The 12,787-nt window shown below is 38.8% G+C and overlaps 1 protein-coding gene across 1 annotated transcript; it reads right to left on the bottom strand.

The window, feature by feature from the left end:
- Positions 1-987: 987 nt before the first annotated feature.
- On the bottom strand, positions 988-12,557 carry LOC141899389 (E3 ubiquitin-protein ligase RNF185-like). Its single transcript, XM_074785653.1, has 5 exons — positions 12,184-12,557; positions 10,393-10,524; positions 10,248-10,302; positions 9,017-9,134; positions 988-4,558 (listed from the first exon to the last, which is right to left on the bottom strand). Exons 1-5 carry the CDS (start codon positions 12,381-12,383, stop codon positions 4,461-4,463), a joined length of 603 nt encoding a protein of 200 aa, XP_074641754.1. The 5' UTR covers positions 12,384-12,557; the 3' UTR covers positions 988-4,460.
- Positions 12,558-12,787: the final 230 nt, after the last annotated feature.

Raw genomic sequence — 12,787 nt, 5'->3', positions numbered from 1 at the left:
AGTATGTCATGAATAATTTATGAATTATTCAGTAAGTTCTTGTGAAGTGAGAGGAATCCCAATCAGAACTAATGCTTGCCTCCCTTTCATAACACATATGGTGACATTAAGCTAGGGGCACACAGGCGTATTTTCAGCGAACAGCCAATTTTCAAGCAATTTATTAATTTGCTGTGATCGGCCGGAAAAATATGCTTGTGCCCCTAGCTTTAGTGGAATTAGAAGTAAAACCATGGGACCGCTTGATATCGAGTCTGATGCAGTTAGGGGCTGTCCATAAAAGATGTCCACATACAATTGCAAAATTTTGACCCCCCACGTCTACAGAATGTCCACACTGCACTGAACCCCTCCCCAAAGAAGTAATCATCCATGTAATGCACCAAATGGTATGTTCTGGCTCACAGGAATCGGTGAATAAGCAGGAAGGAGATGGACGTCCACATCCAAACAACCTCCCTCCCTTTGTCCACAAAAGTCCAAAGTTCAAAACCTCGGGCATCTTTTATGGACAGCCCCTTATTGGATGTTTGGATGTTACTGTACTTGTGATCAGCGACATGTACTTCATGCTCAACTCATGAATGCAGGATAGTGCCAATCTAAAGCCTAGAATCCATCGCCCCATGGGAGCGTTTGTATCTACCTTGAAATCTGCCGATTTTCTGACCCTCTCAGGTACATACCATGCAAATAACCGATGTCCATCACCTCTAGATTCTGTCCTCATGTGAATATCTATGTCAGATTACAGGATTTTCTGACCCTCTCAGGTACATACCATACAAATAACCGATGTCCATCACCTCTAGATGTTGTCCATATGTGAATATCTATGTCAGACTTACAGAGACTACTATTTTTAAACTCTTTGTCACAGCATAATTGATGAATATTTCAAATGATAAAACAAACTTCTCACTACTTCAATAAGACAATTCATGTGTTTATAGAAAACAGTTACATATTACATATATACGTTTCGAGTTAATTTTGGGGGCAAAATAGAAATTTCCCTTGATTGCCGTATCTGCCAAAAAATCACGGTGTTCCCAATAGTGGCAGATAACCAAGAGTTGACTGTTGCATACAATTGCAAGATCTAAGAAATGTTCCGATATTACAATTTGTGTTATCACTTTTAAAGATACACCAAGAAACGAACTATAAGAGCGTGGGATGATACAGACAACCAATCCATACACGAGTAGACAGTTTCTTTTATGAAAAATCATTTTATTATTTAAATGCCTATAATATGTTCAGTTCACAAATTAAAATTTAAAGATAATGTTTGAGCCTACACTGATGGAAATGGATCACCAACATGCGTTATCCTTTATCCTAGTCTTTTACAATTATGACCCTGTGTACTGTATCCATGAATACAATAATCAACTGCAAAATGGCCTCAAGTCTAAATGAGAATATTGATTTTGAGGCATGTGAATGATGCATACAGAAGATTGTCCCTTAAGATTTCAAATTTTATATTGCAATTAAAAACCAATACACATTGTATGAAGTTTTACTGGCAAAATATCATAGGTGGACTGCGCTCAAGTTGGACTATGAAATGTATCTGACACGAGTGATATCTGGATCCAGTTCCACAGTTGTGAGTTAAGATTTGACTCAAGGTTAACTCATCGGAAATGAACTAATTTCAACTCAAGAGTTAACTCTAACCCATGACTGTGGAACTGGATCCTGAAGTCTACTGTATGTACACTAGTATTTCATGGACTAGAAATTACATGATAGCATTACAATATGACCTCAGTATAATACTGTATACCAGTTGGGCTGGCAGACCCCTTTGTAAATCCGAGATGCTTTCTGCATCATTCTATCATTATATGTCTCTCATTAAATATGCAATTGCTGTTAAGTCAACCAACCCGCTTGATTATCCCCTACCTTCAATTTTCCTGCCAAAATTACATTTTATTTCATCTACAATCAAAATGATGTCCAGACCAGTGATCGGTATTCACCACCCTTGATTGTGGTATCTGCCAACAACCCAATTGGTTCTAACACTGGTAGATCATCGGGAGCTGACTTAATCTCAAAATATAACCCCTAGTGCACACAGCATAAAGTAAGCAGATTAATATGAATGTGTTTGATTTGGTTCAAGTGCTATTATTGAACACGGGGAAACAAGAAATATAAGCCCTTTCAGTGCATCTACACCACAGTGGGGTGTATATATCAGTAATTTTGCTGGCACACCGCATCGCGGTGTATTGATGTTATTAATAGTCATCTGTATTAAAAAATGGCTGAGTGTCAAACAGCGAAATGTCACAAACCGTGATGTGGTGTAGATGCACTAAAGCCGCATTTCCGCAATGCAACGCATTGAGTTGGAATTTCTAAACATTTTCAAATTATCTCTAGCTCTTTCGGATATCAATCAGTCAGCACTGAATTGGCTTAAACAAACCTTCAGAACCACAAGAATGATAAAGAGTAGTAATTGTATCACATATCAAAATTGCAGTGATTTTGATAAGCCATGTGACTTGCTCATCGACACTGATTGGTTATTGCGTAGGTGTGTCTTGATTAGCTACTCAGACTGTCATGCACAGCAATCCATACAAGCGTTTTGCATTAGTACGTTGGTTTCGCCGAGAAGGTTTTCAATTTTTCGTATTTTAAAGCAACCCCGACTCACAAAACTAAGTCGGAAAAGCATTTCTATTTCGTGTACGTCTTGCTGCGAGTGCTATGCTTCACCTGTCTTTAACCCTATTTAGTGACACCTAAAGAAATGAGTAATGCAATCTACAATTTTGCCACTCAATCTATTACACACATTATAATATTACAGTGGAACCTCGTTACAGCGAACTTCATGGGACCAAAAAATATGTTCGTTATAACCGATAGTTCGTTACATCCAGTATGAAATTTTCTTCCTTAATTCTATATTTGTGATATCCGATGAATTGTTGTATCCGAGTTTGTTGTAACGAGGTTCCACTGATACTACTTTAATCCGTTACGGGCCCCGAAATGGTTGGTCCCCAAAATCTCTGCCAAATACCAGGACCCATAAACTTGGCTCAGGGAAATGCAGAATTCTAACCGCTCCGAGTAGTATGACTGTCCAACAGATCATATTCTCATTAGCAACATTCTGCAAGAGGAAAACCCATTAAAACAAACGTGTCTGGTCTATTTCTGGAGTACTTTGCTCCCAACGACCAGAGGTAAATCAGCTCATCGGTGAAAACAATAGATAACCCTGATAATTACGAATTCAACGAGCAACTACCGGGTAGGATTCAACAACAGTTTAGTATAGTATAATATAAGTTTCGAATAGTATAGTTCGTGACATGTAGTTATACCAACACCAGTTGGGCCTTATTTTTCATGCTATATCGGGCGATAGGGTTAACCAGTTCAGATACCAATAACCCATCTGCAACACGCAGCGCAACTGCACTCTATATGCCAGCAAAACAAACCGAACATTTCAATAACCCAAAATTAGACGTTAATCGTTTTAACATGTGATAAACAACAATCAATAAACATCTATATTTCGTTTTTTATGTACAAAATAAAATATCATTTCGTAATAAATTAATTAATCAATCAATATCATACAATCCGTATCGTGAGGTCGTATATGTTAATCTATGTACACAGTAGTATCGCCCTTACTCGTTCAACAGGGAATACTGCTAAATCAGTGAATCCTACTTACACATTTTTGGAAACACTGTCAATTTTCAGATACACTAAAGGTCTTGCAGCCATGTTATTTTTCTGACGCAACTACGCCATACAGAGGACAGTTGCCCTAGTTAAATCTAAACATTTTTTGACCATCTTGCCCCTGTTTGACAAACATAAGAGATTGATGTCATAGACCCTCGAACTAAGTCCTCTGGTCATCTATCGTCATTATGTATGGCTAGCCTCCAGCACTGGCGACAAACAGACCACGATGTCGAGTGCAAGACCTCGAAAAAAGTTAAGAAAATTAATTCAGTCCCAACGCTACCGAGTAAGGTGAAGTTTACTGTAGCTACCACTGCACGCTTCTGACATATTCAATAAGGCCGATATTATTTGTCAGATTCATTTGTTTTTTCAGTGAAGTTAGCAGATAACAAGGTGAAAAGTGAACACCTATAATGTTTTTTGAATGCACAGTCAACCCTTTGCTTTTGGCGGTATGTCAGGAGTTCCCGCGACAAAATACGGACGTCGCATTCTCGGAATAAGTCTGTGGCGTTAGGCGGAGTTGGCAGTTTATTGGGGGTTGACTGCGTACGTTCATTTTGTGTTGATATAAAATTCATCATTCCCGCACGCTTAGGTTCAGAAGATCAACATTCACCACTATTGCATATTTCGAAGACGACTTCTGTTCCGTTTCGTGTCACTAATTCTACGTTTCCGATAACTACTATTATGATTTCGAAGGCGTCTCATCACGCGATTAACAGCCACACGATGAAAAGTATAGCTATCCAGAGAAATACTTTTGAAAGAAACTGCTCGTCTTCTTGCTGCGGCGAACCGGGTGGGGCTGAAACGAGAGAAAAATCAATACTTTAACACGTTTATTAACAAGATGCGTAGAGGAGCTGTGTTAACCGGGAGTGGAATAAATACAACAAGACGAGTAGTACTATATAGGTTAACTATTTTATTTGACGCACGAGCTTTCGCTACTAATCTGAAGAAGCTTCATCAGGTGAATGAGTGATGAAGCTACTATACATTAGTAGCGAAAGCTTGTGCGACAAATAAAACAGTTAACCTATATAGTACTACTTGTCTCATCGCAGTTATTACCAAGCTGATAACTAAGTTGCGAAAGGTTTGTAAATAACAGATTTAGATTACTTTATAGCTGTGGTTGTACTGCATTCTTATGTAGGCATCAGTCTGCAGCCTGGACCCACCCCTTTCAGACGCTATCACCATTCCTTTGAGTTTTTTTTCATAAGTACCGGTACAGTAGACTTTACCCTTGTAATGGCTGTAACGGTCTATTCGGTAATCCGTTCAAACCGTTAGAGTAACGAAATAATTTCTTTAAGTCAATGTGAAAAACAGGTATTTGTCAATGCCGTTAACATTTTGCCTGTCCTGGCCTGGCGCTTCGATTATAGGCAGTCTACTGAACACATGGTTCCCACAGTTACATGAATTGAAAATTCCCAGGTTTTTCCCAAATATTTCATGGGTGATTTTTCTATTTTGCCAAATGGCAATGAACAGAAACCATCATGCTACAGTCAACATTTTACTGGTGACTGGTTGATAAAGGTGATTTTCAAAGGAAATAGCTGAAGAAAGTTGCCCTCGGCAAATGCAATACGTGACACATTAATGAATTTCCCGAATATTTCCCTGATTTTAGGAAAATGTTTTGAAATTCCCAAATATTTCCAAACCGGGAATTATCATTTCAATATTTCCAAGTTTTTCCCAATTTCCCTGTTCTGTGGGAACAATGCGTACATGTATCCGAGACTTTGTCCAACGAATGGTCCACGTCCAGACTTCCAAATACAACGGTGAATGCCTCAGGTGGTTAAAGGCTGCAGAGTGATAGCTATCTTTATGCCAAGCATGGTCCTTTTATATGGACACCACACATTTACTATGATCCCTCCAGTTATATTTCCACTTTACGATAGAAGGAACAAAATTTGTCCATTCTTAAAACTGGCATATGAACGGACCATTTTTATGTAAAGATATGTTTCAATTTCGTATGGACAGCTGCTTATTTTGGTCAGTTCCAGTTCCAGTTCAGCGCGGATCACCGCTTTTAAACCAGGCGGTGACCCAATTAGCAAATTCAGACCGTGTTTATTGCTTAGATATTGATACGATGACATTTAAGTGAAGTATGTGAAAGTGTCCGCATGCAATCCCTTCAATCCATCCCTCTTCGAAGTATCCAGGGTTTCTGCCAGGTAAAAAATCAACATGTTAGTTTGCCGTCACGATCATTCTTCCTAATGCTATCTCATAACAGGCAGTAGTTGGCAATGGATGAAAGTAACATACGCCTTTAAATGAGAGCGGTACCGAATTTTAGATTCCTAATCATCACCAATGTAACTTTATTCTAGAATGTTTTCTTTTCTGTTTCCTCCAGAAGCGGAAGAGAAGGTTTTACGGATTCAAATCAATTGAATACGGTGGCAAACTTGAGAAAGGCCAATCCCCCCATTTAAAAATAATATCAGGAAAAAGTGTCCCAAGCTCGCAGATTGTGCTGTGTGGAATAAACCATAACTCCAATTTTACAATAAAAAGCTAATCGCCCCTTGGCGTTCACATTTGAAGCCCTTATATCAGTTTTAGTTAATTGAATCATCTTACAGAAAAAGTGGTCCAAAGCTTCTTCGCGGATTCTATGATAATCTGAAAGGGTTCCAATTAAAAAACAACTTTTGATCCCCACGGCGCGCCAACACAACTGCAGTTACAGGTAGGACATCATGTATGAAATAGCTACCCATTTACAAAACTGATATTTCTTTTAAAAGAATTTGACACAAACCCAAGTGAGAACATATGGATCGAAGAAGTGGACATTGAGATTTCTTACGGAAGAAATCCCACAATTGAACCATTTTTAGAAAATGACCGATTCGAAAACATCAATACAGTAAACTACAGATTCATTCCAATACATACATATAATGTAGCCTAGTCATTATTGGGATTATCATAGGCACGCATTATATGCATCGATTGCGATGCTAATTCTGGAAATATTTTATCAGCAATAAGTTGAAATATTTTCTTCAGTGATAAGATATCAATCAAATATGAAGGGAAAAGAATTCAAAATACAGTACACTACGCACAAGTCAGATCTTTTGGGACCGTAAAAATTGACCGACTTGAGTTGAGATATCCGAGTAGGTTGTTACGTATTTCATATAATGATATAGTGTCGCAAAAATGTTTTATAAAAAGTTGAACGGTTATCCGAATGGATCAGATCCAACTTGGGTGGAGTCTACTGTATATCACTAATCTAGGGTATGACTCGGTTAAATGTATGTCTCAGGATTACGGTGGAGCAAATAATGGACATCGAAAAAAAGATTAGGTAAAATGAATCCAATAGGACTTTGCAGGTTAAAGTGTTTATTTTAAGAACGAGCTTTCACTACTAATGTATAGTAGGGATGTAGCTTCTATACATCAGTAGTGAAAGCTCGTACTTCTAACAAACAAGTCACACCTACAAAGTACTATCCGTTTCGTTTAACTTATTCTACAACACCGACTTAACACGGCTCCTCTACAAATCGAAAGTTAGGGGTAGTTTTCCATTTACTGTAACACTATGTTGAAGTTCACAGAATTGTTCGATTTTTTGTGAGGTATGCCTTTTTTTAGCTAGATGATAGGAAACCTTGCGCGGTATCGAATTACAAATGTATCTGAATTTAATGTATCTGAAGTCCGATTAAAGCCGATATTAAGAGGTGTATGCAACAGTGTACTGTACAAAGTATAACATAGATATTTTGCCAGTCTCGACCGAGTATTAAACAGTTAACCTCGCCTTACTCGAACGTGGCCAACTCAGACAAAAACAAAATCATCGCCGACTATTTTCCTATCTCAGACTTTGCTGCCGGACGCAGTTCGTCAGAGTTAGGCAAGGTTTACTGTAGTTAACATTATAGTCAACCTTTCGTTCTGAAACGCATTTCAATTGTAGGATTTTCCCGTTCCGAATCGTACAACAGTCAAAAATCTGTGTCAACAATCAAGCGTTCTACCTGAACCGTCATCAGCATCGTCCAAGAAATTGTTTGGCCAAAAACCGCTGCCCGGATTTTCGCCCTCTGTTTTAAGTTAGGTAGCAAGCGTAATAGAAGATAATACACAAGGATCTGATAGCGTAAGAATCTCAAGGATAGATATGACCGAGTGAGAGTCTTGTCTACACAGAGCCGATAATCTAGGGTAAACGTTTACTAAGTGTCATCTACCGTAAACGTTTTAAAATGAGATACCGGCGCCGCCTATTAGTGAACGAGGATTTGACGGAAGACCTTTTCATTTCGAGCTGTGCTCTATATACCGTCGCTAGATTATTTCATCCTACATGTATTTAGAATCTTTTTTCTGATCTTGAAATAGGGTACCGGTATTTTCATATTTATCTAAATTTTGATCTGAATTTTGTAAGCCACCCACCACACCTGTCGGGAACGAAGTAGGGGTTTAACTTTGAAATCAGAAAACAAAGTACAGGGTCGAGTTCCACAGTTCTGAGTTAAGATTTGACTATGAGTTAACTCAATGAAAATGAACTAACTTTAACTCAAGAGTTAACTCTAACTCACAACTGTGGAACTGGGTCCAGATCTTTTAGAATCTTTTATTCCACAAATATAGACATAGATTAGATTAAATTAGTCTTCTTCTGAGCTCGCATATTAGAATTTCGTGCTGGAATGTATATCGGATAAGGTATCTTGTATTACGAAAAGGAACAATAGAGAATATCTTATCTTATCAAGTAGAAACGAGGATCGACAATGTGACTGCCAAATATGTTCTACATAATCGATCCTAAACTCAAATGATGTATAAAAATCGTGTTATCTATGAACCCGGGAGATTTGGAGATAAGATTAACTTTTTTGCTGTGAATGGTTTAATATTGAAAATGAACTTGTCTTACTTTAAGACACGCTATCTGCTGGATAGCTGGTGACACGAAGACAATGTATTAAATGTATGGTATCCTCATAAGTTCAAATCTAATATCGAGACAGTTCGCATTGCAATAAACATTTTGGAGAGTTTACTTCTAAGCTCTTGACTGGTTTGACCTTACGATTGAACTGGAAAAGCCGGAACACCTTTAATTACCTCGCAGATTGAAACTCATGTGTAGACAAAACTCAAGACTGAAGTCGCGTCAGGTTCAAACTCACTTAATTTCTAGATAATTTCGATAATTAATTGTTTTCAATAATCGAATTATACTCACGAGCTGCAGGTCGGCCGTCGTTGAAATTGTGCAACGACGTGAACAACCCGAACGGGAAAGCACCGATACCGAAAGAGACTTGAAACCCTCCGTTTCCGAATCCGAAACCGGGAAATCCCTGAAAAACAATGCGGAAAATGATTATATGTTACCCGTTAGTCGAGGGATTCAAAAATGTCTATGGAGGCTTGGACATTTGGAGCGTGAGTATCCAGTTCAAAGATTTATTGAAAATAAACTTCTTTGTACAAATATTTGGAGCTATGTGGCCAGTGGTTAGAGGTTCAGCTCTGGGAAGCCGGGTCGTGTGGGCGAGTGGTTAGAGCGTCTGACACCGGGAGGCCAGATCGTGCGGGTTTGAACTCCATTCATAACTGTAGTGTCCCTGGGCGAGACACTCATCCTCATTGCCACTCTCCACCCAGGTGTAAATGGGTACGTGGCCTGATAGATCAATCCCGAGTGCTTGTTAGCCGCTCGGATGTTACTCCTCCCCGGGAGAGAGATGACTGATACATGTTAGAGTATTAAATGGCTGGGGCAATAATAACGAAAATGTAAAGCGCTTTGAGCAGCTTCGCTGGATTTAGTGCTATATAAGACGCATATTGTTATCATTATTATTAATATATGACCGGCAATTAGTGATGCGACCGGGATAGCTGGATTTATGGGAAGCCAATAGCTGGTTGCTGATTCTCAAATAAAGCGTGCACCGGACAAGGTATTATATTCAAATTTAACAGGCCAATAGAAGATCATCGCTTTCAATGGTGTTCAATCAGCTGCCTCAAGCAGGCTGACAACAACACAAGCCTGATGAGTGAGGCAATCTTAACCTTAACCTTAAAGCCCAAAGCCATGACCACATGGAAAGCATTTGGCCCAGATCAGACCAGAGTCAAACCACTCACTTGATACTAAACAATACTGGCAAAGCGAGTTGAGCAAACTTAAGTATTCACATACAATATCACCCGTGCTAAAATTCATCTGGTAATGGTCTGGTCCGATATTTTTTGTCAAGCCAAATAGACACAGGCACATTTGGTACCAGCGTGAGAACAGTTGGCCGTGATTCATTGCTTAATTTTGAGTGACTTCATCTACTTTTCTACGATTGTTTTTATGGGATTAAATTTTTGAGGTTTTACTTTCTAGAATGTGCAAAAATCAAGTGTCAATATGTAGGCCTATCAAATGTGTGGCAAATATTGATATATTTACTTACACCATTATTTTCTGGCTCTGATCTCTGTCCTGCTGGTCGTGGTGGAAGTTTTTCTCTAAAAGTAGATTCATGCGCATTATAATATGCTTCAAGTGTGCACGCTAAAATATGAATATTTCTAGGTTTCGCAAATTATCTTCGATACCTCGGGTCTTCTTGGGAAGCATTTCCTCTTCCGTATAATGGTATTACTTTGTCTTTACTAATTCCAGCCTTGCACACAGGACAAACTTGTCGTTGCGGCCGAGTTTCTAACCATTGATGTAAACACGGCCAGCTGAAATATGATAAAGTTAGTAAATTTGATTTTCAACAGGTGGGTACTGTTTGTATTTTTCATGTCTACTTTACCAAACCTAATCGGTATTCATTATCGTACTACCATAGAACCCCGCTAAACCCCATTATCGTACTAACATAGAACCCAGCTGAACCGCCTCATTACTTTCAACTCACCTCCCTGGCAGAACCCAAATAGGCCAAAGACGCCTTACTCAATACCCTTAGACTACCCAAATGTCCAAATGATACCATAAGAGAAACCAAAATAAGGCTCTCCTAAGGTAGGTAAATGGTGTATCGCCCTAACGCCAGTCGCTCAAAAGTTGGTTTAAGTTCATTGACGGTTAGTTGACATGGTGATGATTGAGATTTCATCATTAGGCCACATAAAACAAATCACTTGATTCTCATCAGAAGTGGTGAAAAAAAATCAGAGGAAAGAGGTTGGTTATACCTTTTTAAATACCCCCGGTAAAATATTCTAAAAGCTCTTACGATATACAAAGACTAGCAACTCCCGAATGAAAATGGGTCTACGTGTGTTGGAACTATCTTTCAATAATCAATAAACTTTGTGAACTTGATTGAGTACTACGTATCTGTAGGCCTATGTCAGTAGCGATTGTTTAGACTATCATGTTTCATGTGGTTACATGTTTGGCGGCAGATAGATGACTTTTGTGTACATGAATTGTTGTTAGTGTGATATTTTATCTGAGGCAGTAGTTTTATATTCTATTTCAAAATATCTAAAAAAAATTTGAGGCAGATGAGAATCAAGTATGGCCTTACCAACTACCAAGTGGTATTGGCACACCAGTTCACTCTTACCAACTGTTGAGCAAATGGCCCCAGGGTACCCCTAAATCAACTAACGCACCCGTAAGATAGCTAAAGAGAGCCCAACCAGGGGTAAGTCCACTGTCCAACCATACACTATAGGCCTACTCGTGTTGTGACAATAATATAGAGAGAATCATTTTCGGACTTTGTTTTTCGTTTTTAGGATTCCCTCTATATATTGTCCACTATCCCGTCTTTGGTTTAGCGACCTACTAACCTGAACATTTTCTTACTATCGGATAATGGCAAAACAGGACAATATATTGATAAATTTAATAGGCCAATATGTTGTAGAAAGTTTTACAGAAAACTATACTCATAAGGTCAAAATTGACATTAATAGCAATACAAAAAATATCAGACGACCAAAGGACTGTTTTGTAAACAAATTAATTTTAGATCAATAATATTGAGGACCAAATAATGATATAAATAACAATAATGTAATAATTATGATAATAATGACGGTAATAATATCATATAACAATCAAAAATAGTAAAGATCGAATCCTTTTTATGTAGGCTTACCTAACCTGACCATAACCCATCCTTAGTTAAGCGACATTAACACCATATACCAGAAAGGTAAACCCTAGTGTCATATCAGCCAACTCCCGCCCCAAACAAGAACAGGGCCCAGCTTCACAAAAAGGATTAATAAGGCCTAAATCGATTTAAGATAAATTGAATCAATGAAGAAATTGAATCGATTTAAGAGATAAACCTTCTTGTGAAACTGGACCCAGGGCTTGGGTGGGACTGGGTTACGGAAACAGTCCTTCGTTCCTAGATCATATTCATTCATGCTCACCAGAAAAGATGGCCGCACATACTAATAACAGCGTCTCTAGCCGTATCTAAACATATATTACACTCGAAATTACTGTCCATATTGATGTCATCCTGCTGCTGGTCGGCAGCGCCGTTATTCGCGTTGCTTGTTCTCTCTTCGGAGGATCGTTCCGTCCCTCCTCCTGACGACGACGACGAAGTCCCCGCACCACCATCCATAGTTAATGTCGGTACTAATAAAAACCACCTTTTACGTACGGATACACGAAAACGATAAACAGATCTATTCCTGAATAGTTTTGGTCGCGTTGGTTTCGAATTTCTAGCAAGCGGAACGGTAGAAATGAATTAAATTAGGTGGAAATTTGACAAGTTTTTACCAGAACCCGGAAGTCGACGTATCATTCAGAGTTGCGCGCAATAGCCAGGAGGTGGCAGCACCTTACGTGGCGTTGAGCCTCGGGCAATTTGGCGGGTCGATCCTTCGAAAACAATTATGCCACCGTAAAAGAAGATATACACAGCCGTCGTCGCTTGATTCTAGAACCATCGCAACGTAAATTAATATATTGCCACGTCAGCTCTGATTTTTTTCTAAATGCAGTGAATCAATAATTCGGACG

The sequence above is a fragment of the Tubulanus polymorphus genome, chromosome 2 (genome assembly GCF_964204645.1).
Source record: "Tubulanus polymorphus chromosome 2, tnTubPoly1.2, whole genome shotgun sequence".
Classification (NCBI taxonomy): Eukaryota; Metazoa; Nemertea; class Palaeonemertea; order Tubulaniformes; family Tubulanidae; genus Tubulanus; species Tubulanus polymorphus.
This window is presented reverse-complemented; position numbering and strand designations above follow the sequence as displayed.

Bases quoted from the DNA above. Each gene is read 5' to 3' on its own strand.
- LOC141899389 (XM_074785653.1), bottom strand. From the start codon at position 12,383: ATGGATGGTGGTGCGGGGACTTCGTCGTCGTCGTCAGGAGGAGGGACG. The intron at 10,303-10,392 runs GTATCGAAGATA...ATCTACTTTTAG, and splicing joins GCTTCCCAAGAAGACCCGAG to AGAAAAACTTCCACCACGAC. The intron at 4,559-9,016 runs GTGAGTATAATT...CTCTCGTTTCAG, and splicing joins CGACGGCCGACCTGCAGCTC to CCCCACCCGGTTCGCCGCAG.